The following is a 27,588-nucleotide window of genomic DNA, read 5'->3' as shown; positions in this document are numbered from 1 at the left end:
TTTACTGTAACAACGATAAGTTAATGGATGAAGTTTTCTAAAAAATAAGTTTGAATGTTTTGAACTATATTAAAATTTTGTAATTTTAATTTTAAAATACAATTTTAATGTAATAACTGATGACTGTAAAGAAATAAAAGTATTTTTTATAAAGAAATAAACGTATTTTTTAAAATTTTGTAATTTTAATTTTAAAATACAATTTTGATGTAATAACTGATGACTGTAAAGAAATAAAAGTATTTTTTATAAAGAAATAAACGTATTTTTTAAGTACATGTTTTCTTTTTTTTTTATGTTTTCATTCTTTTTTGCAAGCAATACAGAAATCACAATTTTTTAATTATATGTCGCTATTACAACAAATGAATGATATCATCATAAAGTCCTCTTAGACCAAGTCCTCTTACTTTCGCGCTACTTCGGAATTTCCGAATCCGAAATAAGGACGTGTAAGTGCGCGCCGCACTTTTTTTCCCGGCGCTTTTACGCGGCATTGATTGTGGGACTCTTGTCTCCGGGATTGCGGCTTCCTCGTTGCGACAATCCCTCGTTGCAATAATCACGCGACCGTGCCGGCATACTTTGGCATACGGCGGGACCATTTTTCGCGCGCGGCTCGTAGTGCAGCTGGTATCGGTTGCTGCGCGGCATAACCACGCCACCACGTTACCACACTATCACGATGCAACTGCAGTCTGCACGGCCACGCCCTGCGTGCTATCATCGCGTACCTAACGCAGCGTGCCTTGATATATCCGCGCGACTACACTTGGCGACTGAGCCTTACATTTTCATCATTGCGACTCATCACGGAACGAAACACAGTTGCATTTCGCGTACGATATTTACGGCCTCCATGTTGTACCGCGCTCCACGTGGCCGCGATCACGACACTCCACACACAGCGCGGGCCGTTGCACCGTGCCACTGCCGAGTGCCGCGCCGGTATTTTGTCGGTTGACAAACTGTGAGAAATGTGAAATTGCACGATCGTACCGTTTCGTAAAATATCGAAAAGTTGCCATCTTACGAAGACTTTTTGTAAATCAAACAAGTAAAAAAATACCAAATATGCTATTATGAAGCTGGATTTTAATACAAGGATTTTGCTGGAGTTTGAAGAAATATAAAATATTGTTCATATATGTAATTATATATAAAATTATACATAATTATGTATGAGCAGTTTTTTTATATTTCTCCAAACTTTGATTTTTTCCAGAATAAACAATACGAAAATTATTCCTTTAATTATTTTTTATATTTTCTCATTATTATTATTTTTATTACACTAAAAAGTAATTTTATAAAAAAAAAGTGTGAACAAGTATGGACATATTTCATATACAAATATATATGTTTATAAATACTTATACACGTTTACGTTTATACATATTTATATATATTTATGAACAAATTTTTACCGAGATTCTAGCAACCAGTTTAAACATTTTATATAATTATTTTGATAATTCAAACAAAATTTTTTTTTAAATTTATATCTAATTAAATTTAGATACTTTAGCAAAACCATTCTTCCTGGTAATATTTCTATGTAAATTTTAAATACATCTCACTATATAAACTGCGATTACTGTCGAACTTTACTTAAAAACGAAATCGTAAACTGAAGCTAAAATAGTAAATTACAAATTACATTGATCATAAATTTAATAATTAAGTTCTACAGTGTTTATTAGCTAGAAAGAGTTTTATATAGTAAAAGAGTTTATTGCAAAAAATTTTACCAATCTTTTGTAAAATTTTTTTTTCTTTTTTTGGACAACCACACAAAATAATTCGTCCTTTCTTAAATCTTTTGCATCTAATAGATAAATTTTTTTATCTAATTTAATAGTAATCTAAATGTTTTTTAATCTTGCGACATGGATTTTACCTAAGATAATAGATCAGTTACTCCAAAATTTTTGAAATTTCAGATTGAATTTAATTGTGTGTTAGAAAAATGGGAGTAATGTTGTTTAAGTATTTCGCAATCAGTTTAAACAGAAAAGCGGAAAAGTAGGATAAATTTATATATCACTTTTGATTGCCATGACAAATCAACAAAACAGTTAAACGATGAATTAAACGATGTCAATTCCTATCTGAAAACGAATGTCATGCTTCCTCGACGTTCACTCATCGCGTGACATTGTCATTTGTCGGCTGCGAACAGCTTTATCGGTCAGCGAACCGTGAGAATCGTGCGAGATAACAAACGGTTAGGTCATTCCGCGAGAAAACGCAATGCTGCTTCGTGTCATAAACCTCGACCCTGAATTTCCATCGGCCATGTCACGTGCATCCCGTATTCAGGAAACAAACGGTAAAACCCGAGCCGGCTTTAATGAGGGCAATGCGACAAAAGTCACGCTTGTGAAAACGAGGCTGATAGTGCTTAAAAGCGATTGTGTCCTTCGTAAAAGAACAAATAGAACACGGGAAACCAAATTTGCGGAACATCATATAAACACAGAAGAACGATTTTGCTGAAGTGTCTATCAATTTAATTAGACATAAATCTGAAAATAATTTTGTGAAACTATTGGAATAATATAGTATAAGATATACATGCTTTATTTATTATTTTTAGATCTAGAATTTTAGATTTATCAGCAAAATCTTTTTTTTTTGTAGAACTAATATTTATTCCTTGAAAAGTACACAATATATATATGTATATAAATGTATATACTACACACACACACACACACACACACACACACACACGCGCGCGCGCGCGCGCGCGCGCGTATTTTCCAAATTGTGTACTTTTTAATATATATAATAGAACTTTCTATAAATTAATAGAAAATTTAAGATTAGAATAAATGTAATGTTAATTGATATAATACATTTCGCGTACTTAATTGTGGTATTTCTTTACTGATATGTCGATTACTAACAGTTGCAACTGATTGTTAGTCCAAGCTGGCAGATCTAGAATATATCTGAATAATTTAACGGTAGCTCTCACTAATTAGTCCTAGTGTACAAAGCGAAAAGCTGAATGAATAGTCCGTGAGACTAGATAGTATGTAAGACAAAATTAAATAAAATTGGAAATTAAAATTCGTTAAATATCGTTAATTATATCGAACCGTGTTCAATGTGTTTCTTCTGCTAGATGTGGCAAACATAAAGTCGTACTCACGTTTAAGCAACAATTCAATAGCTAGTGCCTTTAAATGCAGAATTTCCTGCAGTTGTTGCAATAGAAGGTACGTCGCATGCTGCATCATTGGATGATAGACTTCTAACCGCAAGTGGCTCGAAGGGGGAGAGAAAGACGCGGAATGTACTTACACAATTGCCAATCGAATCGCACGAAAGAAACGTTGGATTGAATAGACGGTTTATGATCTGGTGTTAGATACTACTTTCAACTATTGTACTGATCAAGTAGATCGCTACAAAAACAGTTTTATCGTAATCATCGATATCGTAGGATGTTTAGAATCATCCCAGGTTACACGGGAAAATCGATTTTGTCGAAGGATCTAAAAAAATAACTAGGTACAGATCTGAAAATAAAATTGAAAATAAGATCTGAAAATAACTATAGAGATACAAATCTAATAATAAACTTTCTCTTGAATCATTAAAATAATTACGTAGAAAATTCAAATATGATAAGGAATAAAGAAAAATTAAAATTTTGATCCAGCAATCAGTTTAAACGTCTTACATAATTATTTTGATGCTCCAAAAAAATTATTTTTAGATTTGTGTGTGTCTAAATTCGTGCCGTCTGTCTAAAGCGTGCAGGAATAATAGCGTTTTTAGAGAACAAATTCAATATGCTAAAAAAAAAAAAAATTAAGGATTCCTTGGCCTGCCTTCAACAAGACAAAGCGGTGTGATCACAATGGCAGTAACAAAAGAGGAAAAGGTCCATACATGAGACTCTTCGGGACAAAAGCGAACCTGCTAAAGCTTCCTTCATGCATACAGTTCTCACAAAGCGACCTGACAACCTATATAAAAAGTATATCCACGCTCAAAAATACATAGCTTGGATCCTTACAAATTGTCCCTTTGGAAAAATTTACTTTAAATGAAGTAAAGGTTTTTAGAATTAATTAAGAGTTTATTTAAAAATATTTGATGTAATTTGAAGTGTATAAAAGATTAATCCAAAATAACTTAAGAACTTTAAAGTATTTCAAGGCTGATTTTAAAATAATCTTAGAAAGATCAAAAATTTTATTATTTCCATGGCATCTGGAATTTTTAAAGTAGCTTTTAAATTTTTAAGTAAGTAAGGCTAAGTTGGCATAAAATTCACCCGCAAACAGTACATGACTAGACGAACGAGGCAATGTTGCATTTTCTCGTAAGATACAGGATAGAATAAAAAGTAATAGCATTATAAGATTGCTCATTCATTTGTTTTAATGAAATAATTTTTTATGTGAGCTTCCTTATAGATAAAAGGAGTTTGAAAAGTTTGAACTTCATGATTTTATAATTATTTTAAAAAAAAAGCTTCAAAATTATTGATATTTGTTTTTCACAATTTTTTAATTTCTTTAATTTTTTGATTCTTTTTAATAAATTTAAAGTTTCCTGTTAAATTGAATATGGATAAAAGAAATTATAACGGTATTTTTACATTTAACGCGTCGTCGAGTAAAAGATACCGTTACGTAAAAAAAAGAAAAAAATCTGAAGAAACAGAGAAATGCTTATTATTTCGAAGCTCTGTCGATGTCAACCGGAAATTATATCACGCCTTGTTACATCGAGGACTGAATCCGCGCTTGCCAATTCATCCAAGACGTAGACGCGATTACGGTAATACTAAAGTAATCAGGCCATGTAGTTCCATTCACTAAGAAACACAACGGCGTGTAAAATTCTCACGGAGCTACAGCCGGGTGCGTTATTAGGCTTTACGTAAAGGGTAACGACAGAGATGTCTTTCCGCGATACTTTAATTCAATTCTTTCTCTATCTCGTCTAACAATCAATTTCGAAACTGCGTTAAACTATGCAGTTTCCAATCTCTTCATGACACATACTTACTCTGCTAAGAATTATTAGGAACAAAAAGTATTTGTACAAATGAGATTTTTATATAAAGTCTTATTTGTAAAAAATAAATATTAATTAGCAATTTATTAATTGATGAGTTCTGTCCTAAATATAGACAAAAGAGCTTCACGAAAATAAATGTTCATGATTTTAGAAAATAAATTTCTCGACTATGTACGAATACTTTTTACACATTTAAGTAATACAAAATTTCATTTTTGCTTATTATTAAGATAACATATTTTAATTATTACTTATCATATCTTTTTAGGTAAAATAATTTTGAGAAATGTACAACCTATTTTATTTTCTGTTAAATTGATAATGTTCATTTTTTTAAATAATTGATTTTTTTTTTTTTTAAGAAATCTCTTGTGTACACGCGAATACTTTTCGCACTCACAATATATATATTATAGAATTGTATGTTAGATAATATATTATCGAGTAGACACATAATATATTTTATATTGTTTAAAAGAAATAGTAGTGCGAATTGCAAAAGAAGTGACAACAATGCTGTTCCGTCATACTGTGTGCTTTATTACGTATAATATGCTACGTGATAATTATTACGTGAAGCATCTTTCGAGGATATACGTGGGTTGAATTCAAGTTTGGTATCATGATGTATCGTTTACCAATTTTGTCATCGAACGGATATATCCCTGATGGAATTTATGGAGGAAGCCGGAAGTGGTTGGCGGACAATGAGCAGCGGTACTTCACTCGTGATATCTGCGTTTGAATAATATTTCTAGTTAGTCTCTCCTTTCCTTTCTCGAGTCGATGAACTCGACCGAAGAAAACGACCTTCGTTCATCGTAAAATAAGTCTATGAATCTCAATTGTCGTTCAAGTTCCACTATAAGTGCAGGTTGTCTCAAGAAACGGAGCAGGGAAGTATATTCTCCTGCAAAATTGTTCTCAAAATTGGATTGGGTAACCATCGTGAACACAATATTCGAACATACTTCAAAAAGTTGTTCATCTTTTATCTTAGAATTTTAAGTATAATAATTTGATAAGTAAAGAAAGGCTAAGTATAATCAAAATTAGATTTTTGTGCTTAATAATATTTACACACATATGTATATTTTAAATATAATCTTCCAAGTATATAAATTGTCTATTGATTACTATAGATTTTAAATGTAATCATAAACTAAAGCTAAAATAGTAATGTCACAAATTAAATTGATTATCAATTTAATAATAATGTATTCAAAGAAAAAAGTCATATCAGTAACTATAAATTTGTAGTTAAATAACGCTTCAATTATATATTATAAAGTTCTACTAAGAGCACTAAATAAATTATATGAACTAAGAATAGTAATATTGACCATATAGTAATATTGACAAATTACAAATGATTAATATCACAATATTCTCTTAGTTCACTTAATTTATCTATTGTTCTTTTTAAAACTTTATAATACATAGTTACAAATTTTTATATGTATAGATAACTTCTAGAAATTTCAAAGTTACTGAATTTTGATATAGAACTAAAAACTATAATATATTATCGAATTGATGTATCTCTCATTTACTTTTGTCTTCGAAGTTCGAACTCAACTGTTACGCCTTTTATTGCATGCTGAGCACGCCGCTTTTTTTAAAGGAGAAATTGAACTCCACTGTGTCTCTTTGGTGATGACAATGCCGTGTATACTGCTCGTGGCCGAGCGACTTCAGTGAAAAGATTTTAAATGTATTTTTTAAAGTCCTCCTCGACAATGATTAATTAATTAATTATTATGATATATGTACTCTTAAAAAGAGTATATGTCTAAACTAGAAAAATGTTGTAATTTTTATATCTTATTTTTATGAAGTGTAAATAACTTTTTAATATAGTTAAGATGCTATTTCACTATCAATTAATAGTATATATACAAATATTATTGCCGTAATATTTACAGTATTGAGTACTAGATTAGTAGCTATTACTTTATAAAAATAATTAACAGATACTGTAATTACCATAGTTGCCACAATTATTTTTTTTCTCAGTGTGCAAATAAATATCTTAAAAGTATTTAATCTGATTTCATTAATCTCATCACGTTTTGAATCTATCTCACTAATAATAAATTATTAAAATAGCTTATTCATGTTCCACTTCTTCTTCGAACATTGTAAGTCTTAAATGAGAATTCTAATTCAATACCAAGAAATTACGCGTGAGAATAAGTACAACAAACAGGAAAGAAATATATATTCTGCATTGCAGAATTTACTATTGGTAATAGAAAATAACGGTGATTTAGCATAAATCGACGTATTAATGATACCATAACGTGTTATTAGGTATCGTTGTTATTAAATATCGATAGAGAAATTATAATACACGTTTTCCTTGGAAATTCGTCATAATTTCATACTTTCAGATAGTTACAAAAAGTAAGTACTCTGGGAAACGAGTCTCCTTGCGAAATCCAACGGAAGTGATCATGAGAATGGAAAAAAAGCGCAATTAGACGTTGATTGTTAAATATATATGTATATACATATGTTTCAATTACACGAATCAACGCGTGAATCGGAAAACATCGCAGTCATTATGATAATTAAAGATACGCTTCATAATCCAACGCAGAAATTTCCTTTATTATAGAAAAAAATTGATTCCGACGTAAGGATCAAGATAACCTGGCCCAGGATCCAGTTAGAAAGTATGTTTGCAGTGCTATCGCAATTATGACGATGCGAGCGTTTCCTGGTAACGCACGACGACCGTTATCCGGCATACTGCGCGGGAAAATAAATAAATTTGTCCATAACTGATAGTTGATTACCTAAGCGCGTAGAAAATCACGGCCTTGCGCTTAGAAATACAGTTCTTGCGCTTAGAGATTCTTTCACGCATTTATCAGAATTTATTATATGCTGCAGAATATTATGACTACAAAATAATCTATTATTCAATCTTTCTGTTTCTTAAACGAATAATTAAGCATATCACGAGCACGAATTTTTCAGAAGTTACGTAAATCTTTGACCCTTCGGTGCTCATGATGGGTCTATTAGAGATTATTCACTCAACTTCACAATTGTAAAGCTCTTTAAAAAATGTTTGTTCAATTTTGAATTGGATTCCAGAGTCAGTAGCTATGTTACAAATTTTAATATCCGAAGAATTGATCAAGGCTTATTCGATAAAATTTGTCCGATCGAATGCCGCAATTGGCGCAATCCGCGAGCCATTCCCCAACGCCGAATTATTCGCGTTCCTTCACGCTCGGCTTCATCTTGAAAAGCCGCGTTCAAACGAGTCTAGGAGTCATTGCTCGCTTTTTACACGCACCGTTTCGTGCCGCTTAACAGGAAGCCCGAATACTTTCTAGCGCTGACCTAGGATCCAGTTCTAGCTATAGCTCTCATGGGATTCAGGTTCCACCAAGATCCCAACAATTTTCCTCAATCTTCGATTTACGCGCAATTATCTCTTTTATTTTGACTGTGCAAACTACGAGTTCAACAACGGTGAGAAATCGAGCGGATGTTTGCATTTATTGACTTAATGACAGTTAACATTATAAATACAGTTAATCCGTATTTTTGCTTTTCATAAACTGTTACTTATCACTTGTATGTACTTGTACGTTCCTCATTCAACAATGTAGTTTCATATATATAAATATATTTTCCTTTTTTCTGCTAAATTCATCATATAATTGATGACATTTAAATCTGAATGAACGTAAGGGACAATTCGATTTCAACATCCTACAAATTGCCAATTTAACCTTGTGCTGAAATACGTTTTATACATTTTAACATAGTGTAACGTTTTATGAAAAATATCTCATATATTAATTACGTCCCTCCGGAGCTAAAACAGACTTATACTTATTACTGATATTAGAACTAAAACCCATTTTATTTATGTTAATTATCCTTAAAAGCTATCGCTATTGAGTGATAGTGAATATACATTTTACATTCTACGTATAACAAAATAGACCACTTTTAATTAATATAACATAAGTTTTTCACACATTGCTTCTAGTGATTATAAATATTATTTAAATATATTTAGCATTCATTCTTATTAAAATACTTTTATCATTCATTACTTTTTTGTACGAGTTATATCATTTGGATTTTTTAAAATGAATCCTTGTAATTAAGTTACGTGTAATTAAGTTAAGTTAAGTCTTAACCGCCTTTTCAGCATACCTGTTTTCTTTTGCTCTAATGCTTTCCCAGTTCTTTCTCCATCGCTTGCACAACTTGTTTTTATTAATAAAAAGTATTTATAAGAAATATTTATAGTCTAGACTTTTATAAACACAAATAATCTAATTATTAACTTAAAAGAAAAGAAAGAAGAAGTACATTATTAAATGCATTTCTTGAAATGATGTGAAGTATGTTATTCACAAATTGTGTGTGTATCCCCTTATAACATTTAAATAAAAAATATACGGTAATATAAAATTATTTTAATTTAAGATTATTATCACGCTCTCTTTCTTTGTTATATAATACTATCACAGAGAGTTTACTATACATAAGCAAAATTTTAAAAGCTTGTGTCCATCGAGCTTTTGGTTCCTTTTGTCTACAAATCGATTGCCTACAATATTGTTTACCTATATCATTCACATTTGCTGACAGTTCATTTACGCACAAAAATTATTGCCCACTATTGCGCACAAATATAAAATTAAGAGAAACACTAATTAATTTTAAGAAACTAAAATGACATATTTTGTATAGAAAGAAATGAATAAAAGTATATTTTAATAAGAATAATCTAAATTTGTGGGTGGAGGTGTAATGTACAAAAAAAATTAATATTTTTTTTAACATTTTAAATAAAGAGATTTATAATTGAATAGATCCAATAAACCTTTTGTCAGCTTCGAAAGCTTAATACACAAGAGATTTTCTTATTGGCGACACAGTATAAGTGAGAAACAGTAGGTTCACTCAGTCAAAAATGATGTTAATGGTCATCCTTTGTGCATGACCGTTCTGCACAACTAACAATAATGCTCACTAATCAGTTTTCTTATTCAAATACTACAGTCTATGTAGAAAAATTAAGCAACTTTGTTCTAATAATGCCCATTTCTATCAACGTAGATTATCTAGTCTAATCTTTAGAATTAGACGAAGAGTCTTTAGAAAAAGACGAAGAATAAGTTGAACCGAGATTAAAGTTAATCTACATTGGTGGAAACGGGAATAAGTGCTCACACACAACTAACAACAACTGGCGTTTAGCAGAAAGATCAAAGATGTCGACACAGAATGAACTCACTGTTTTTACTTACACTGCGTTGGCGGGTCCAAGCGCATTTGTTCACAAGAAATAAATATAAGCCATAGGAAGCGAACCAATTTAAGAACTCTGATTTACTATCAACCACAAAATCTTTTTGAGAGTAACTCGAAGGATATCAGCTCGATTCCATTTTACCGGTATCGTATCATAATTGTAAAAGACAGGACAACGTTTGCGCACCTATACAAATGGATAATCGTTCCTTTGAAGGAGATATTTATATATATGTATGTGCACGTATATAGTTGTAATGCGCGCATCCGGATTCCCTGATAAACCGTTACAATCGTCAAGGATCGACTATCTCGAACGGAGTAGTAGGGGGCATGTCAGACATTTAGCTCTCACCGCAGAAAGATTTCTTACCAATGACGACGTAATCATGAATAATCGTAATCTTGTCGTGGTTGGTCCTAATCGATAAGATATTTCCTGCCAAACGTAAATCTAACGGGTTTTGCATTGGGGATACATGCGATCGGTTCGTCATTTTACGCGAATTAGCTTCCTCTATTCAACAACGATTGTAGAAGTATGGCACGATCAAAGCAGCAGGGAAGCGATCCATTATCTATGAGAATAAAAATTTATTAACCAGTACACTTGATTAGTACCTGAAAGTTAAAAGAAAAATAACTTAAAAAAAAAACAGTTATCTTCTTTGATTGTGTTCTTCGATTTTACTCTAAAAAAATCTAAAAAATATTGACGTGTATTTAACAAATTTTAACCATTAGTTAAATAATTAATTAATTATATTAATTAACTACATTTAAATAAAAATATTCTCATTTATCTTAATTATTTTTAGAAACACATTTTCTTATTGTAACAATTTTTTATTCAAATTCTGTTATAAATTACTACCAAACTTTTTTTATTATCTTCCAATACAATATAAAAGAATCTATACAAAATCTATAGACTCCTTAAATTAATACAATGAAAAAAATAATGGCAAAATACAAACAGGCGTTAGGAGTCAGCACCGGATATTATAATATATTGCGCAATATTAACTAATACTATTAATATGTCACAAATTCAATTTTGTACGTTCGATTCATTTGTATTTTGCCATTATTTTTTCATTGTATAAAAGAATCCGTTATTTAATTATTTTTTAAATTATTTTTAGAAAAATTTATAACTTTTTCACAATTTTTTCATTTTGTTAAAAAATATCTCTAATATAATACCTAATATTATACATGCGGTATTTATAATTCTCACCACATACACACACACACACACACACACACACACACATATTAATATTGATATAAATATTAACATGATTTAATATCATGAATTTTAAACCATGGCATAATATTAAAAATCCATGTCTAAGGTGTTAAATCTATGTCATGTTGATACTTGTATTTATATAACACGGTAAGAAATATATAAACAACGCATGATGTATTAAGGATATTTATTACACGTACTTTTTAATAAAATGGAGAGGTTAAGAAAAAGTTATAGATTTTTTTTTATTGTATTGGAAAATAAGGCAGAAAGTTTGACAACAATTTAAAATGTAGATTGAAAATTATTTCAATAAAAAAATAGTTAAGATATAAAATAAAAGAAAATTTTCATTTAAACTATAATTTTGTATTGTTAAATATGTTATATTATTGTCTGTTAAATATAAATATTATTATAATTTTATTAAATTATTTTACATATATATGTATAACATTCATTTATACGGAAAATAAATAAATTTCCAATTCCAATTACTTTCTTGCAGAGATTGTGCTGATACATTCTTAAATCCACACCCACATTTTTTAGAGTAGTTTTTAGTGTAGTTTTAGCATTTCTCATCGACGATTATTGTAATCAAAATTTTAAGAGATCACGATCACATGTACAATTAAAGAAGAATTCTCCCACGAGTTTCCACAGCGCAATCGGCATTTTTCGAAACTGAGGAGGCCTAATTATCCGACCACTAATTAAACGCGGATGCTCGTGGCAGATTGCACGACCGCTTGCTCCAGTTAATCGCGAGGCACAATTGTGACGGTCCACGGACGGACAATGGCGCGTTGGTTACATAAAAGCGACTGTACAACGGTACGAACCGCAAAATATAATAAACTTTCGCGATCCGTATGCCACGCCAACGATACGGTGCATCGCGAAGCACACAAGATCGCTTTCCAGCGCTTCCCACGAGTTCGCTCATCTACGATGCGCCTCGCGATCGTTGCGTCACGCGTCTACCCACAATTGCTTGCGACTTGGAAAACGCATCCATGTAATACACGTATGCTCTGCTTTAATCACTGTATTATGTTTTTTCATTGCTTCTTTTTTTTTTTAATTTAGAATCTACTAAGAGCTGTTATTTTTGAAAAAAGAGGAATGTTAAAAAAGACAATTTTTTTTTATAAATTTTGACTTTTTGCTTAAGAAATGATGAAACGATTAACAAGTTCGTGTTTGGGGAGCATCTCGAAAATTGGAAAAAACGAAATTTTAATAAGTATACATCATGTTCGTACTCAATTTTCCAAGTGTTTTCCAAACAAGCTTTTCAATAACTATATCATATCCAGAAGGTTGAACAAACATCTTTTTATCTCTTTTTTTACTAAAATGTATCCAAGACGTATTTCAAGAAAAGTCAATGGAAAAGAATTGAAAACGAAAAAAATAGCATTAATAAAAATAGGAATAGTTTTTAAAGTCTAATATAAAATCATAATAAAATTAAATCTATAATAAATTACTTTTAGATCTGAAATTTGAAACAAGCAATTTTGTGATTAGCTGTAATTAACTTATGTTTAATGATGCTACAAATAATTAATTAGGGATGTACTATGGATACATCCGAGAAAGAATACTGGATATTTATCAGATATCCGGTATTATATTTCTAAAAAATATATCAGTACCATTATACATGTCATTTCAATATAAAATTTCGACTAGATATATTGCCAGCAATCCTTTTTCGCGCGCACGCGGGATATCCGGTGTATCCTTATAATTAATATCAAAATGCAATTCTTCTTTCTTTTCTTCTGAACAATTAATGAAGTGCTATTTAATTATCAGTTTATTGCCAAAGTTATAGTGTGATTTTTTATAAAGTTGATGTTTTAAGATAACAAAAAAAATTAACAGACATTTTATTTTTGGAGATATAATAAAATTAAAGATTTTCTTTTTAAATAGGGAGAGAGAGAAAGAGAGAGAGAGAGAGAGAGAGAGAGAGAAAATTAATCACATATAAAAATTACATTAAAAAATTTTAAGTGATTACTACATGGATGGTATTTAATCATAAAACTTTGAAAAGAAAACTGTAAGAAGAGTTGCATATTGCAATAATATACTGTTTCATTCCATTTTTCAGATGGAATTTTTTACCACTTTTTTAGACTTGTCATTCCACAGTGTAAAGGTGCGATATATTTGCGAGATATGATAAACGCGGAAGAGCAGCATGATGCTCAGATGACCCCACGCTGGGGTTGGCGTGACAAAAAAATAAGATTTGTTAGTCCGGGGTTAATAGATATAGGTGCGCAGTGCAGCGTAACGTCATCAATAATAATCCTCATGACTCTCTGGCGACGGTTATCGCGGCATTCAGTTACGCGAGGCGAGGTATGTAGCCGCTCTGTGCCACAATTCAGTCACAGTGAGAGAGAGAGAGAGAGAGAGAGAGAGAGAGAGAGAGAGAGAGAGAGAAACCGTAAGGAATTTTATGGGAACGGGTGTGCATTCGATGGCGTACAGAAACGACGATATCTTCCGCGTTCTTTCGCGATTATGACGGACGTTCGACAAAGGCAAAGAAAAAACGTCTCTTGAATGATTATACGCTCCACCAGTACGATTCACGTGTTAGAACTTAGAACTTAGAATTGCTAATCCGCTGCGACGAAACGTACGTTCACTAATCACTAAATGTACCGATGACGTGCAATCACCGACGAGCAAAATTCCGAGAAAAATCGAGAGTTTCGAGAAAAATTACGCATCCGTTACTCCGCCTCCGTTACTCCGTCCGACGATATCTACGATCGTTTAATTACAGCAGTGCGACGTATAAGATCGACGTCCATTCACGTAGAATGTCTTGTCTGTTGCAGGAATATGCTGATAAGAGAATTGGCGACCGTTTGGGTCGCCGTCCTCTTGTGCCATTCTCAGCTAACGGAGTCTCAGGTGAGCGTTCAATATACGTTATCGAGCCGAAGTTTCAATGTTTTCAGAGTATGCCACGTGCTTCTTCATTAAGTACTTGCGTAGGATGTCCAGGACATCTCGGCCTTATAAATTCATTAAATATTTTAATGCTATTTATAACAAAAGAAAGATTTTGCTAAAATATTTAAAAAATTAGCCAGATACAGATCTGAAAATAATTTTGTTGGATCAAAATAATTGTGTATGACTTTGATTACTAGGTCAAAATTTTTTACAGCATTATCACACTTGAGTCATAGAGTTATTTTTATAGTCCAACAAAATTATTTTAAAATTTTAATTTAATTTAATTTAATTTATTATATATTTAAAGACATTTACATTTGAGGTGTGCAAAAATGAATGAATAAACAAATACGTATCTAGCTAATTTTTCAGATATTTTTTTGTATACATATATTATTAATTGTAATACACTGTTGGAAAATTTGTATCGAATATAACATACTAGCTTGATCAAAAAGTTTCCGGAATTCATTCAGAAAATTCAAAATACAAGTTTATTCATCAAAAGTGATATTGTCCCCTTCAAAGTACTCTCCAGCGACTGCAACGCACTTATGCCAGCGCTTGATCCAGCTCTCGAAACATTTCTGGAACTCTATTATTGGTATAGCCATCAGAGCCGTCTTCGATTTTTCCATTACCTCCTTTCGGCTGTTAAAACGCGTTCCCCGCAGGTTTTTTGACTCGATCGAACAGAAAAAAATCGCAGGGAGCCATATCGGGTGAATTCGATGGCTGTTGGATGGTATTCGTTGTTGCAAACTCGTTGTTGCAAATTCAACTCCATTTTTAAAACTGTAAAAAATCGAAAACACGCGCAGAAGTAGATGTACTCAAGACGGCGTAATTTTTACAAATGTCAAGCTATGGCGATAAAATTTGATGAAAATGTCAATGATAGATGTGACAATCTAGCCAAAAAAAAGAACTCAAATCAGCTGACTCAGAGCATCACCTGGTGGTCTCTTCCGGAAACTTTTTGATCAAGCTGGTATGTCTCAAAGGGTTCACTTAAATTTTTGGGTTCATTTAGTATAAGATAAATATGTTAGAAAACAATACAGATATTGTGTTTTGACTTTATTAGTTTATGTACAGCACAATTCAGACAAATCACAGTTAATTTAGACAAATTGCGTTTTTTTTTCCTCTAATTTGCTGGTATTGAACATCCTAGTGCCCCTGTAGAGATTAAAAGTTAACTGCGTCTATTATCTACTGATATTCACGATCATCTCGCATATTGCACGTACTACATTGTGCAGCTGCAAAAAAAATTCGAATTAAACAATTGTCTATATACCTTCACCTTTTCCGTGACTCAATCATTGGTTTTTATCTCTTAATAGGAATTTGTGAAACTATATAATAAAATCTTGCTATATAATAAAATTTGTAATCTGCAATTACATAGGCATATTTACAAAAATAGATGTACAAATATTAATCTTTTATTAATAATAATATAGCGAATTAGTTTATCATATACATGCAAAATTAAATTTGAAAAAAATTATTCAATAATTGAAAAGAATATCTGTAATATATAATTAGGTGTATGTTTAAAATACTTGGAAATATATAATTATGCATAAAGAAAACAAATTAATCCATGTATATAAAAATGCACAATTATTCTTAAATTATAATGTAGAAATATTATAGCATGAAATACTGTATTACACTTTCCGCGTAGCAAAATTTTAAGTAAAAAATCCATGCGAAATGATTATCTATAAAATATTTATATCTCAAAATTTGATTTAATTTTTGATAAATACGAGGGCAAGGTGAAAAGTTCTCGGCCTAGAAACTGAAAGAATAAATTTTTTACTTTAAAAATACATTTATTTGTAGCAATACCATCTACGTTAGGCCGAGAACTTTTCACCTTGCCCTCGTATTTAGAAATTTTATTATTCCGACAAATCGCAACGTTTTGGCGAATTGTCTTAACTCAATTTTTGCGAAATTTTGGTCAATTCATGATACCATTATTGTCCACAACTTGTTCTCTTTCTTGCTCTCTCTATTACCTGCGTAAATTTAATCAAATCACCCCGACCAGTTTCGAACATGCTGCACGTTCCGATATTCGCTACCAGTAGTATTGAAAATCTATAATATCGTTACGTGCACTACAGATTTTCAGCACTGAGAGTGAATATCGGAACGCAGTCGATAATCATGTCGGTTAGAGGCGAAGAATCTAAGTACTCTCGGCGAAGGTAATTTTGTCTATGATGAAGAAAAAGTTGCACGGCAACGATCTGCCGGGGCGATGGGTGAGGCGGTCAAGAAGAAAACACGCGAGGGCGAGCCTCGCGCGGTACAAGCCCTACAAGTCGAGATTCTTGCAAGTTTCAACCATGGATCATGAAGTAATTGGTATGTCGGCGGACGCGGAGGCTGACTCTCTGTAGGAGTTAGCGGTGCTGAAGTTCGTTTCCACGAGATATGGCATATGTGAGGTGAAAGTGAATTTCAGTGCACACAAGCGCGCCCTGCGCGCACATACACGTCGTGTCCGATACGCACGTCAAGGTGCCGCGCGATTCCACACAGATGCAATATTTTAACTATATTACAGAACTGGTAGCCCGATACGAGGGAGAGGAGAGAATGTAGCAAGAATGTAACGAGTCCGAGGCAAGCGTTTCTGCATGACGCCTTGACGAAGGTCCTTCGAGAAGCGAAACATTCCTCTTTAAATCTAGCGATCTGTCCAGCAATTATGATTGTTATAGACTATATAAATCTTTGTGGAAAATCGTTGCAGAACGGACGCACAAACAAAATTTAGAATTTTTCTCTCGTAAAATGGATTTTATTTTATTTTTTATTTAAATGATTATACATTTTCCTTTAGTTCCTCTTGCAACTTTTTATTGCATAATTGCCTAATAAATGTATGACATATTTCATGACGTCGTAAAATTATTCTTATCGTAACGTGTTATAAAGAAATGACTTTCTGACTTCGAGTTGCATGTGGCACGAAAACTCGATTTTCAAGCGTATTCGTGCGCGGGAATGCACGAGGGTGCAGCGTTTCTATACAGCTGGTACAACTCGCACCTCTCACAGGAATGTAGTCACCGTTATATCACTGATACGCACACGCATAGCAACATTAGTAACGTCGAAATATATACGGACGAGGACGCGTCCACGAGTCGCTCTCATGGAGTAGCGGATACTTTCCGTGCTCTTGAGAGACGGATGCGAGAAACGAAGATCGTTGGACAGATTGCATCTTCACTTTCTCCTGCTGGATAACAATGCGTCTAGCATGTCTGGGTCTAACTGGTACCTTTCCATAGTTAAATCCGACACGCAAAAATTCCGGCTTCCCAGGTGTGAAGCAATCATAGAAAAAATTTAAGATTTACGATTTCGGTTACCTTTTTTGACAAAGTCCCATCTATTGGTATGAGAAATATTTACAGCAAACATTTATATCAAATATAATGTTTTTATTATCTAAAGATTTATTACAATTTGCCTTTTATGCATGGAAAGAATAGTTTTGTTAAAGTATCTAAAAATTTAGCTGGATACCAATCTGAAAATAATTTCGTCAAATTATCAGAAATAAAATATTTAAAATCATTTTCAAATTTCCAGCTAAATTTAAATACTTTAGCAGAATCGTTCTTTTCATCTGTAACAATTTAAAGATTTTTTTTTAATTATCTCCTGATTTTAATTTATTTTTAACTTTAATAGTTCACGAAAATAATTTGATATTCTTATTACTTGTTAAATTTCATTGCAATGATAATTTGTCTCACTAGCCAATAATTTAAAAAAGTTTTTTTTAATTTTTATATGCGAACTCTATGTATTCGATGCTACTGCGATTTAAAACTCGGCTAATCAATTATCATTCAATTTATGATCAAGTGTTAAGTATTAGTGTTAAGTAAACGCTCTTTCTGTGTTGCAGGTTCCTACTACAAATGTCTTTACCTGTCCAAACGGTAAGTAATAACATTCGCTTATAGATTAATGGCGCGTAAAACATAAACAACAAATAGTACCTAAAATTTTTCTTTTTCTTTCCGAAAGATTACATCTATTATTATATTTATAGATTTATCTCTGTTCAAACAAATTTAAAGATATTTATAATTCTTTAAAAGAACGGTTTAAAATTACTACAAAAGAGTATGAGAAATTATTTTAAACGTAAAGATATGCTAATTTTAAGTAACTGTAAAAAAAATTCAAATATAATATAACACAATAAATGCCTTTATGTGAGCCTCTGCGATGTTGGAGCATAAATTAAATATTCATAACGCGATAGATACAATTCTATGGGGCTGTACTTACTTTTATAATAGTAAATAAAAGTAAATAATACATAAATACATAAGTATTTAATTTATGCATCAATATCCGTTCTCATAGATTTTTTAAAATTAAATATGAAAATTCCTACACTCGATTAAAGCAGAATCTTAGTGCTTAAATATTTCTATGCCAATTTATGTATATTCTGATCACATTCTTCATGATGACACTTCAAAACCGAAAAATATTCCGGCATGCAATATGCAGAATCAGATATGTATATAAATTCACATAATATTTAAACATTAAGAAATATTTAAACATTAAGATTCTGTTTTGACCGAATATAGAGGAATTCTCGTATTTAATTCTATTTATTCTCATCAGTCTAAATTCGTTATAGAAGTGTATTTATTTATATCAGATTTATTCTTGAAGATTAATATTAATATTTTATATTATTCTAATTTAACATAAACGACTCACGTTCTTTCCCATTATTGTTAGATTAACTTTAATTTATTTATAATTCTAAGAAGTCTGCTCTCTCTCTCTCTCTCTCTCTCTCTCTCTTTCTCTCTCTCTCTCTCTTTCTCTCTCTCTCTCAAGATAAAAAGTAAATTAATCCGAGAATAAAGTTAATCTACATTCGTAGAAATGAGCATCGGACGACTGATTTATGAGTAAATTATACGAATCGATAGCAATACGACGCAAGATAATGTGAAAGTTGCTCTGCAATAATTTTTTTGAAACGGACTTCACAAGTTAATCCGGAGACATCGTAGAAATCGTCATTCTCGAAACGGTCAACTTATACATTAGGACTCTTACTTTTGCGATCGGCCTCCACTGAATAATCAAACTCTCGTTTCGTAGGTTATGAGAGAACAACAAACTGGGCAATAAAATCAGCGCAAAGTGATTTTCAGGATTATTGAGAAACCGTAAACATCATTACGGCTAATGCCGTACAGCCCGCTGTTTGGATAAAAAGCCTAACTGCGGAGAAAGATAAATCACACTTGATAATCTCCGATAGAAACTTTATGGGAGTAAGGCACGAGTGATAATTCGATAATAAAAAAGGAGCTTGTTTATTTTGACTCGGCGTTTCTCATTCGCAAATATTTTTATTGCAGATAGTGACAAGTTTTGCAGAATTAATTCCTTGCGTTGTACGTGAAACAATTGTATCTTCGTCCAATACACGTGGCGCAGAGTACAATGCAAATAAGGGAAATCAAGGAAAGATTCCTCGTTTTTTTTTTTACTAGGACGCGTCGTTACTTACATTTAAATCACACAGAGATGCACACTTTGAATCGCAAATTACCCGCCAACAATTATGCCTCGCTCTGGCAGTAGCAGAGTTTCAAAACTGAAACAAGTACGGCGCATGTCCGATAAATAAATCTTGTAAGAGACAATGAGAATAAGAGTTCGGCCATTCGTAACGCTGCTCCACTTTTCTTCGTTTACTCGCCAATGCAATTAAGTAGGTTACACGTACCATATGGGGCCGGTTGGTCGGCCATAAGTCGTTGCGTGCGCCTGAAAAATTGCGAGTGCAGCTATTTTCTTCCGTATTTTCTATTTTCTCGTTCTTTCTTACTTCAATTAATTAACGATTTATTCATTCGGTCACGCCTTTGATTTCATCGATTGTTGTAAATCACAATAGAAACGATTTCATCGAAAAACCGAAAAAAAACTTGTTTTGAATTAAATATCGCTTAATATTCAACGATATCAACACACACAAATAAATAGCATGTAATTTAAACAATATCAACAAATTAATATTGCACTTAACTTACAATATATATTTCATATATATTTCATTTAATATTATACAAATATAGTTCAACATTGAACAAGTGAATAAATATCGTTGAATATTAAATGAACTAATAAATATATATGATTCTATTTATTAGAATAGAAAATGGATTTTCAGAATTAAAGTAGATCAAAGTAAAATAGAATTTTAATTTCAGAAAATAAATCTCATATGCTAATATACATAATATGTAGCTAATATGTTACGTTGATTCAATAATTAGAATAAAATCTATATTCTAAAGACATAATTCTCCATTCTTTACATAAATATTACTTTATTAACATTTTAAGTAGCAATTCTGGAATCCATTGCAAAACATGTAATATATTTCTTTCGTTCTCGTGTGTACAACATTCTTACATTCCATATGTTAAGTATATAGAGATATAACATTTTAAAATGTGAATAAAGAATATTAAATTTCAAATTAGGATCTCAAAATTCAACCTAACCTTAAAATCAAGCCAGATCAAACTTTATCTTAATGTATGACGTTTAATGATAGCAAGGGCTGTGTTTAATGCAGGTAGAAATATTTGAAGACCCTATTTGAAGGCCGAAATTTTCGATCCACGCGACGCACATGTGAACGTATCAGATTCAAGGATATTATAGGTATTAGATACAGGTAGAGAAGAAAAGATAGAACGGCATTCCTAAATCATGAATCCCTTTTCTATCTTCTCTTTTGATCGCCTCTTTCTCGTCCACCCCAGTATCATCGCCACCATCGAACCATCGCCGTCGTATTTACGCCATCGTACACACAACAGCCCTAAAAATATACATGGGTTTTTCGCGTTCACGCCACGGTTATACATTTGCACCTTGGAGGAAACTCGACCGAGAGCATCGTCGAACGGGATTCCAAAAAGTAGAACATCCGGCAACTTGCTCGCTCATCTGTTCTTACGCGATCCGCGCATACCACGTACGCTTCTCGCAAGAAGGCTTTTACTGGACTAAAAAAAAAAAACGAGGAAACGAAGATATAGAGACCGCCTTTCCGCATACTCGCGTGCCAAGTGATGAGTCAAAATATTACATCGTTCATTTGCTAGCTCATCTTCCTTTTGTCATCAGTCTCTGTTTCCAGTTTCTTTCACATCTAAAATATATTCCACTGAATACTGAATTTCATTGATTTTAGTTACCATTGACTTTATCTCTTTAAAATAGAAAAATTCAAAGTTGAAAAATTTATATTTAAAACACATTTCACATGTTCCAAATGGTCCACTCAAATTTTTGTGTTCATTTAACATAAGATAAATAATGTTAGAAAATAACATGGATATTATTAAAAAAATGATTACAAAAAAGATAATGCTGACACAGTTTGTAAACAAGCTGTGTAAATATATTTTTTGATATAATTAATATTTATGATATGTATTTATTAAATGAATACGTACTTGTTATTTATTTATCTTAGAATTTACGTTTTAAAATATTATTTTTATATTACCTGTTCACTTACTCATTTGTTATTTTAACATTAAGAAATGTTGAATATGAGTTTAACGCAATATACATAGTCAAATAACACGATCATATTATATGAAATTAACACTCAAACGTGTTAAAAAATAATCACAAAAATTTTAACAAGGATCAGTCTTAACACAATACACAATTTTTTACTTATAGATATAGATATTCTTGTTTCAGATGCTCGCTATATTTCAATTTGTAATAGCGGAATGTCGAGATTTCCTCCATTTTTCAAAATCAACTGCGATGCATCATATTAATATTACGCGCGATCATTGGTGAAATATCATGCATCTCGACCGCCGAGAGAAAATAATATTTCACACACGTTCTTCGAACGAGAAATGCTAATGGATGTCGAGAGAACCGTGTGCGTGCATGGCCATTTGACCTTTTGAAAGAAAGGAAGGTCGTCATCGAGTCTCTCCCAGCGAATAATCCAGCACCAACTGCATCAGCAACATGACTCTGAGTGATGCTGCGTCTCGTTTCTCTTTCACGCAACTTGCGTGTTTTAGCGAAATGCAAAACAACTTTAATTACATTTCGCATTGGGTCTCCCGAGGTTTCATCCAATACGGGGCAGCGGGAAAATAAACGTATATAAACGTTTATAATATCCATCAAAAATGAAGAAGAATAACATATAATAATAAACATTATTTTGTTTATAAAAATAATTTAATAGAAATATTTAGAAATGTGTGTGTGATTAATATGATTCGATTGGAAAATATCCAGCTACGAAAGAATTCACTGAGCATACGCACATTTAGATTTATGACGTTAGTGCTCGTTTTTATCAATGTAGTTTAACTTTAATCTCGGTTCAACTAACTCTTCATCTTTTTCTAGTTTTAAGAATTAGAAGAAGAAAAGTAAGTTGTACCAAGATTAAAGTAAATTTACATATGATAGAAACGGACATAATGGTTGTAAAATTGTGTGAAAGATCGACAGAATAATTAATTAATTATTTTAATAAGAGGAAAAATGCACCAATAAATGAATAACACAAATAGGAGAAATTCTAATATATTCAAATGAACTTTAGCACTTCGTAATATACTATATGTAGGTTTAAAAATTTTTTTTTTTAATTCTTCAAATTACACGCTGATTCTGTTCGTCGAACTTGAAATGCAATATTATAAATTAAATCTGAAAATAATACCATAAATTCCATTGATCGTCAATTTAATAACGATGCTAAACACTTTAGAATAAAGTATCTTAATAGTTCAAAAAATAAATACTACAAAAAATTTTATTGCAAAAAATACCATACTAATAGATATAATTTACTTTGATCAATCATTGACACCATTTAATGACAAGTAGAAATCGTCAGTAAATAGCCGTGAGTTGAATAATTAGAAATAGGTAATTCTTTTTTATATTGTCCATTTAAAGTTAGAGAATAAGTCAGTTCTACCTGGTAGCATCATTATTTTCTGAACAATGAAATACGCTGTTACGCGCTCGCTCTATTGTATTCTTAGATAACTGCGAAATGTTATACCGTCTCATGGATCGAAACATTAGTATAGCGTCTCATTTACATAGCTTGTTCAGAGATTCTGCAAAATACAATATCGTTTGTTATACAACAAGATCCTGACGAGGTGGTTTACTTTGATCGAACCACTGACACGAATCGAGTTCGCGGAAACTCGACGAGCATCCTCGAACGATGTACGACATGCCGTGAAATAGAAGCTTGAGCCGGGAGCAATCTGGATACAAGCTTTTTACGATATCCACATCGATCAATGCAGAAAATTATTTTGATATTATACAATTTCTCAGCCGAGTGAGCAAACGCATCAAATTACTCTCCGACTAATCAGATTTGAGAAAACTTTGTGAATCAGATAAATATAAATTATATGTATCGAGGATATTAAGATAATCTGGCTGCCATAAAAAAAATATTAGCAGTTTGACAGAGAAATTAAACTAGATTATTGATGATTGTATAAATACTCGTTAAACTGTTATCGTTATGAATCGAGTAGTCGATATAGTTATATCCAAAAACATAACAAAATTAGATATTGGCATTTCTAAATTTCTTAACTCCTTGGTTACAAATTAATTTTAAAAAGTACTTAAGCAGAACAACAAGTCACGATAACGTCAAAATGACATTAAAATAAATCGGAAATTATTAAAAAATGACTTTTAGTGATCACTTTGGCAACATTTTGATATCATAATGACTTGTTATTCTGCTTGAGTATGCTGAAACAATTACAAACTCTAAAATTAAGAAAGAAAAATATGTTTAATTGCAAAAGAAATTATATCCCTACTATTACAAAGAAAAAAAAATGCAAAAAAGTTAAATTCCCAAATTATTATTGTTTCAAATGTAATTATTCATCAGTCATATTTAATAAATATAGCTTTTAGGACATTTTGTTCTAAAATCAACTAAAATTATCTATTCAAGTTGCAAAATCAATAAAGTGCATTCTATTTTAATAGATAGAAGTTGTATTTTTCATGTCATACTATACACGTTTTGTTCACTGAGAAAAAAGTTGTTCATTTGACTAAATTAATTTAATTTGTCTATATTTCCTTCGACGAAGAATGTATGTACTTAGGTCGAACATATTATATTTAATTTAAATGCGTATATTCTCCAACGAAAGAAATAAAAACAATTAAATTATTAAGTGAAATAAACGATTTATGTAATCAAATAAACAATTTTTTTCTAAGTAAAACATTGAACCTCATTAATTTTTTTTAAAGAAAATCTCATTGATAGATTTAATGAGAAACATTAGCTATACAAGTTTTTTCATTCTCGCCAAAAAATTTCAAACGATAATGATTTTTGTCAATGAGCTACTTAATTTCACTATTTCATGAGATTCTTTTCGACTTCAATCAACCCCTTAAGATACATCGTGCACTAAAAACAATTGAGGCCGTTGTGTCGCTGTCAGTGCGGACTGTGCAGGTCACCGATTAACCGCCTTTCCTGTCTTCTGTATGCTTGCCAGCAGAAAATAGTTAAAAGTATCCGGTTGTACGGAAGCGCCTGCAGACTTTAAAATAAGGCTTCCCGCATCCATATAAATATCAATGTTTTCTAATTTCTAACAAAAGTTTTACGATTATGATGATAAATTAAAGCATATAAAAATGTATAAGTGTATCCCAGTCTTTACAATAATTTTAGAGATTTTAATCAATTATAATCGATACAACATGCTCCAATAAATCCCATTAGCAATATTGCGTGCTCGCGACTCATTATTACAACTTTGCGCACAGACAATCTTTAGATCTAAGACAGACAGTTTAATGCAATGTTTCCTTGCACAGGATGGGAGCTGCGAGGCATACACTGTTACAAATTCTTCAACATCAGGCATTCCTGGGAAAAAGCGGCGGAATTATGCAGGAGGTAAGGCGCTATCAATCTTTCCTTTTCGTTATAAATTATATAAACATTTAAGATTTGACTTTTATAGAATATAATCTTTTTCATTAAAATAAACACATGGTCCATATATTATAGTTTTTAAGTCTGTTTTTTTATTTCTAAACTATAATGGAACTTTCTTTCTTGTTTTCGCCAAATATGTATCTATTCTTTTCCAAATTCCAAAAGACCACTAGTTTAGCTGCAGAAAATAGTTCTCTTATTTTAAGATCATCTCAATATTAAAACGTTATTGATGTAAATTTTACATACAAATGAAAAAGATCATTGAGCTAAGCTATGCCAATTAATGGTCGTCAAAAAGAGTTTGATCTGCCACAAGTACTAAAAGAGAACGATATAGGATAAGCTTTAAATATTCAATCTACGCTGTTAAATCTATAGTGTTAAATTTAACTCAATTTAAACTGTTTAACTGCATTTTTTTAGTACAAAACAGTGATACATTGAATAGGAACATGGCGATTCAAATTAGATTAAATTTAATTGACACTAAATGTAGATTTTTTAACAGTGCGTTATATGTATTATGAATATTATATATAGTTTGAATCTATTATAATAGTCAGTATTATAACAGACAGTGCGAAAAATGATTTTGAATTTTTGAACAATTTTGTGTCATTTTATGTTATTAGATATGATGAAATTGGTCATTTCAAGATTGAATTTGATAGTGCTTATTTCTTCTTTCCTTTTTTAAGTTGATAATAAAATTAATTAAATTTAGAAAATCTAGATTATAAATACTTTGCCATTAAAAGTGTGATGTGTATAAAAATTTTGTGTTGCGTTAATTAAGAAAGTGAAATTAACGTAACGATAGCTGTATCATTCAATGTCGATAGCATTTCAGTTAAGTATAGCGTTAGAGTTAAGTAATGTCTTTTATTAAAATATTAATACAGCTGCGATTCGTTTCAAATCCATCAGTTTATTTAAACAAATCACAAAACTGTATTAGCATCTTAAGACATTATTTAAGACGATCTTGAAATAAAAACGGCTTATGAATACCGATGAATCTTATTTCCCGAGATAAAAGAAATTCTATTTGTCTCATTCTTCTCGATTATGCTCTATTGTAAGATGAGTCACTGATAGTATTGACGGTTTTTTGCAGATACGGGAGCGAACTGATGGTGGTGGAATCGTACAGCGAGAACAACATGTCGGCGAACATGATCGGCCGGCATTTGGATCGTTACTGGCTGGGTCTCGCTTCGCTCGACTACTTACGTACCAACACACTTGAATCTGCCGCGGGAATGCTCGTCTCGCAATACGCCGGTTCGTACGCAATTCCGTTTCATTTGATCTGCAGACGTCCACACTGCACATTCTGCGAGAGCAGATCCCGTAACCGAACGCATCCTGTGCAATTTCTCTACCACTCTTCTTCCTTTTTTTTTTATCTGTCTCTTGAGTGCGACTCGCGCTCTTCGCCATTAACGATCGACTGCTTAAGAGACCTTGACCGACATTTCGCGTGATGCAGTTATCAAATGCGACTCTCGAAGTGAAGGGAATGAAAATTCTATAAGTTACAAATGCTCAATTCTCAATATCACAGTATTTATTCGATATCGATTCAAAAATATGATCTCTAGCTTGTCATTTTTCTTAACTTTCAATTCTGCTAAAATCATTTTCAATCTCATTTTCATGTCATTAACTCTTCAGTGCCATACTATATCTTTTTGTCATGGGTGTGGCACACTGTGTAATGCATATGACGTATCCAATCCAAACTTTGGCTGCTTATAACTTTCATAAAAATGAACATATTGTAACAAATTTTTTTCACAAAGTATTTTAAAACCGCAAATGTGAGTATAAAACTGAATAACTAAAGCCTCGACAGTCTAAGGATTTTAGTGCTTAGATAATATTTTTTGT

At 31.7% G+C, this 27,588-nt stretch overlaps 1 protein-coding gene across 2 annotated transcripts in view; it reads left to right on the top strand.

Annotated features, from left to right (window-relative positions):
* The window catches only part of uif (sushi, von Willebrand factor type A, EGF and pentraxin domain-containing protein uif), a 54,820-nt gene that overhangs the window by 4,091 nt on the left and 23,141 nt on the right, over positions 1 to 27,588 (top strand). For both annotated transcript variants that reach the window (XM_087406926.1, XM_011069410.2), the window contains exons 2-5: positions 14,464 to 14,539; positions 18,537 to 18,570; positions 25,569 to 25,650; positions 26,813 to 26,979. In XM_087406926.1, the coding sequence (XP_087263052.1) occupies positions 14,468 to 14,539; positions 18,537 to 18,570; positions 25,569 to 25,650; positions 26,813 to 26,979 (355 nt within the window). In that variant the 5' untranslated portion in view covers positions 14,464 to 14,467. The remainder of the gene's footprint in view (positions 1 to 14,463; positions 14,540 to 18,536; positions 18,571 to 25,568; positions 25,651 to 26,812; positions 26,980 to 27,588) is intronic.

The sequence above is a fragment of the Acromyrmex echinatior genome, chromosome 6 (assembly GCF_024713525.1).
Source record: "Acromyrmex echinatior isolate Ae372 chromosome 6, ASM2471352v2, whole genome shotgun sequence".
NCBI classification, from domain to species: domain Eukaryota; kingdom Metazoa; phylum Arthropoda; class Insecta; order Hymenoptera; family Formicidae; genus Acromyrmex; species Acromyrmex echinatior.
Note: the sequence above shows the minus strand (reverse complement) of the source record. Positions and strands in the feature narration are given on the sequence as shown.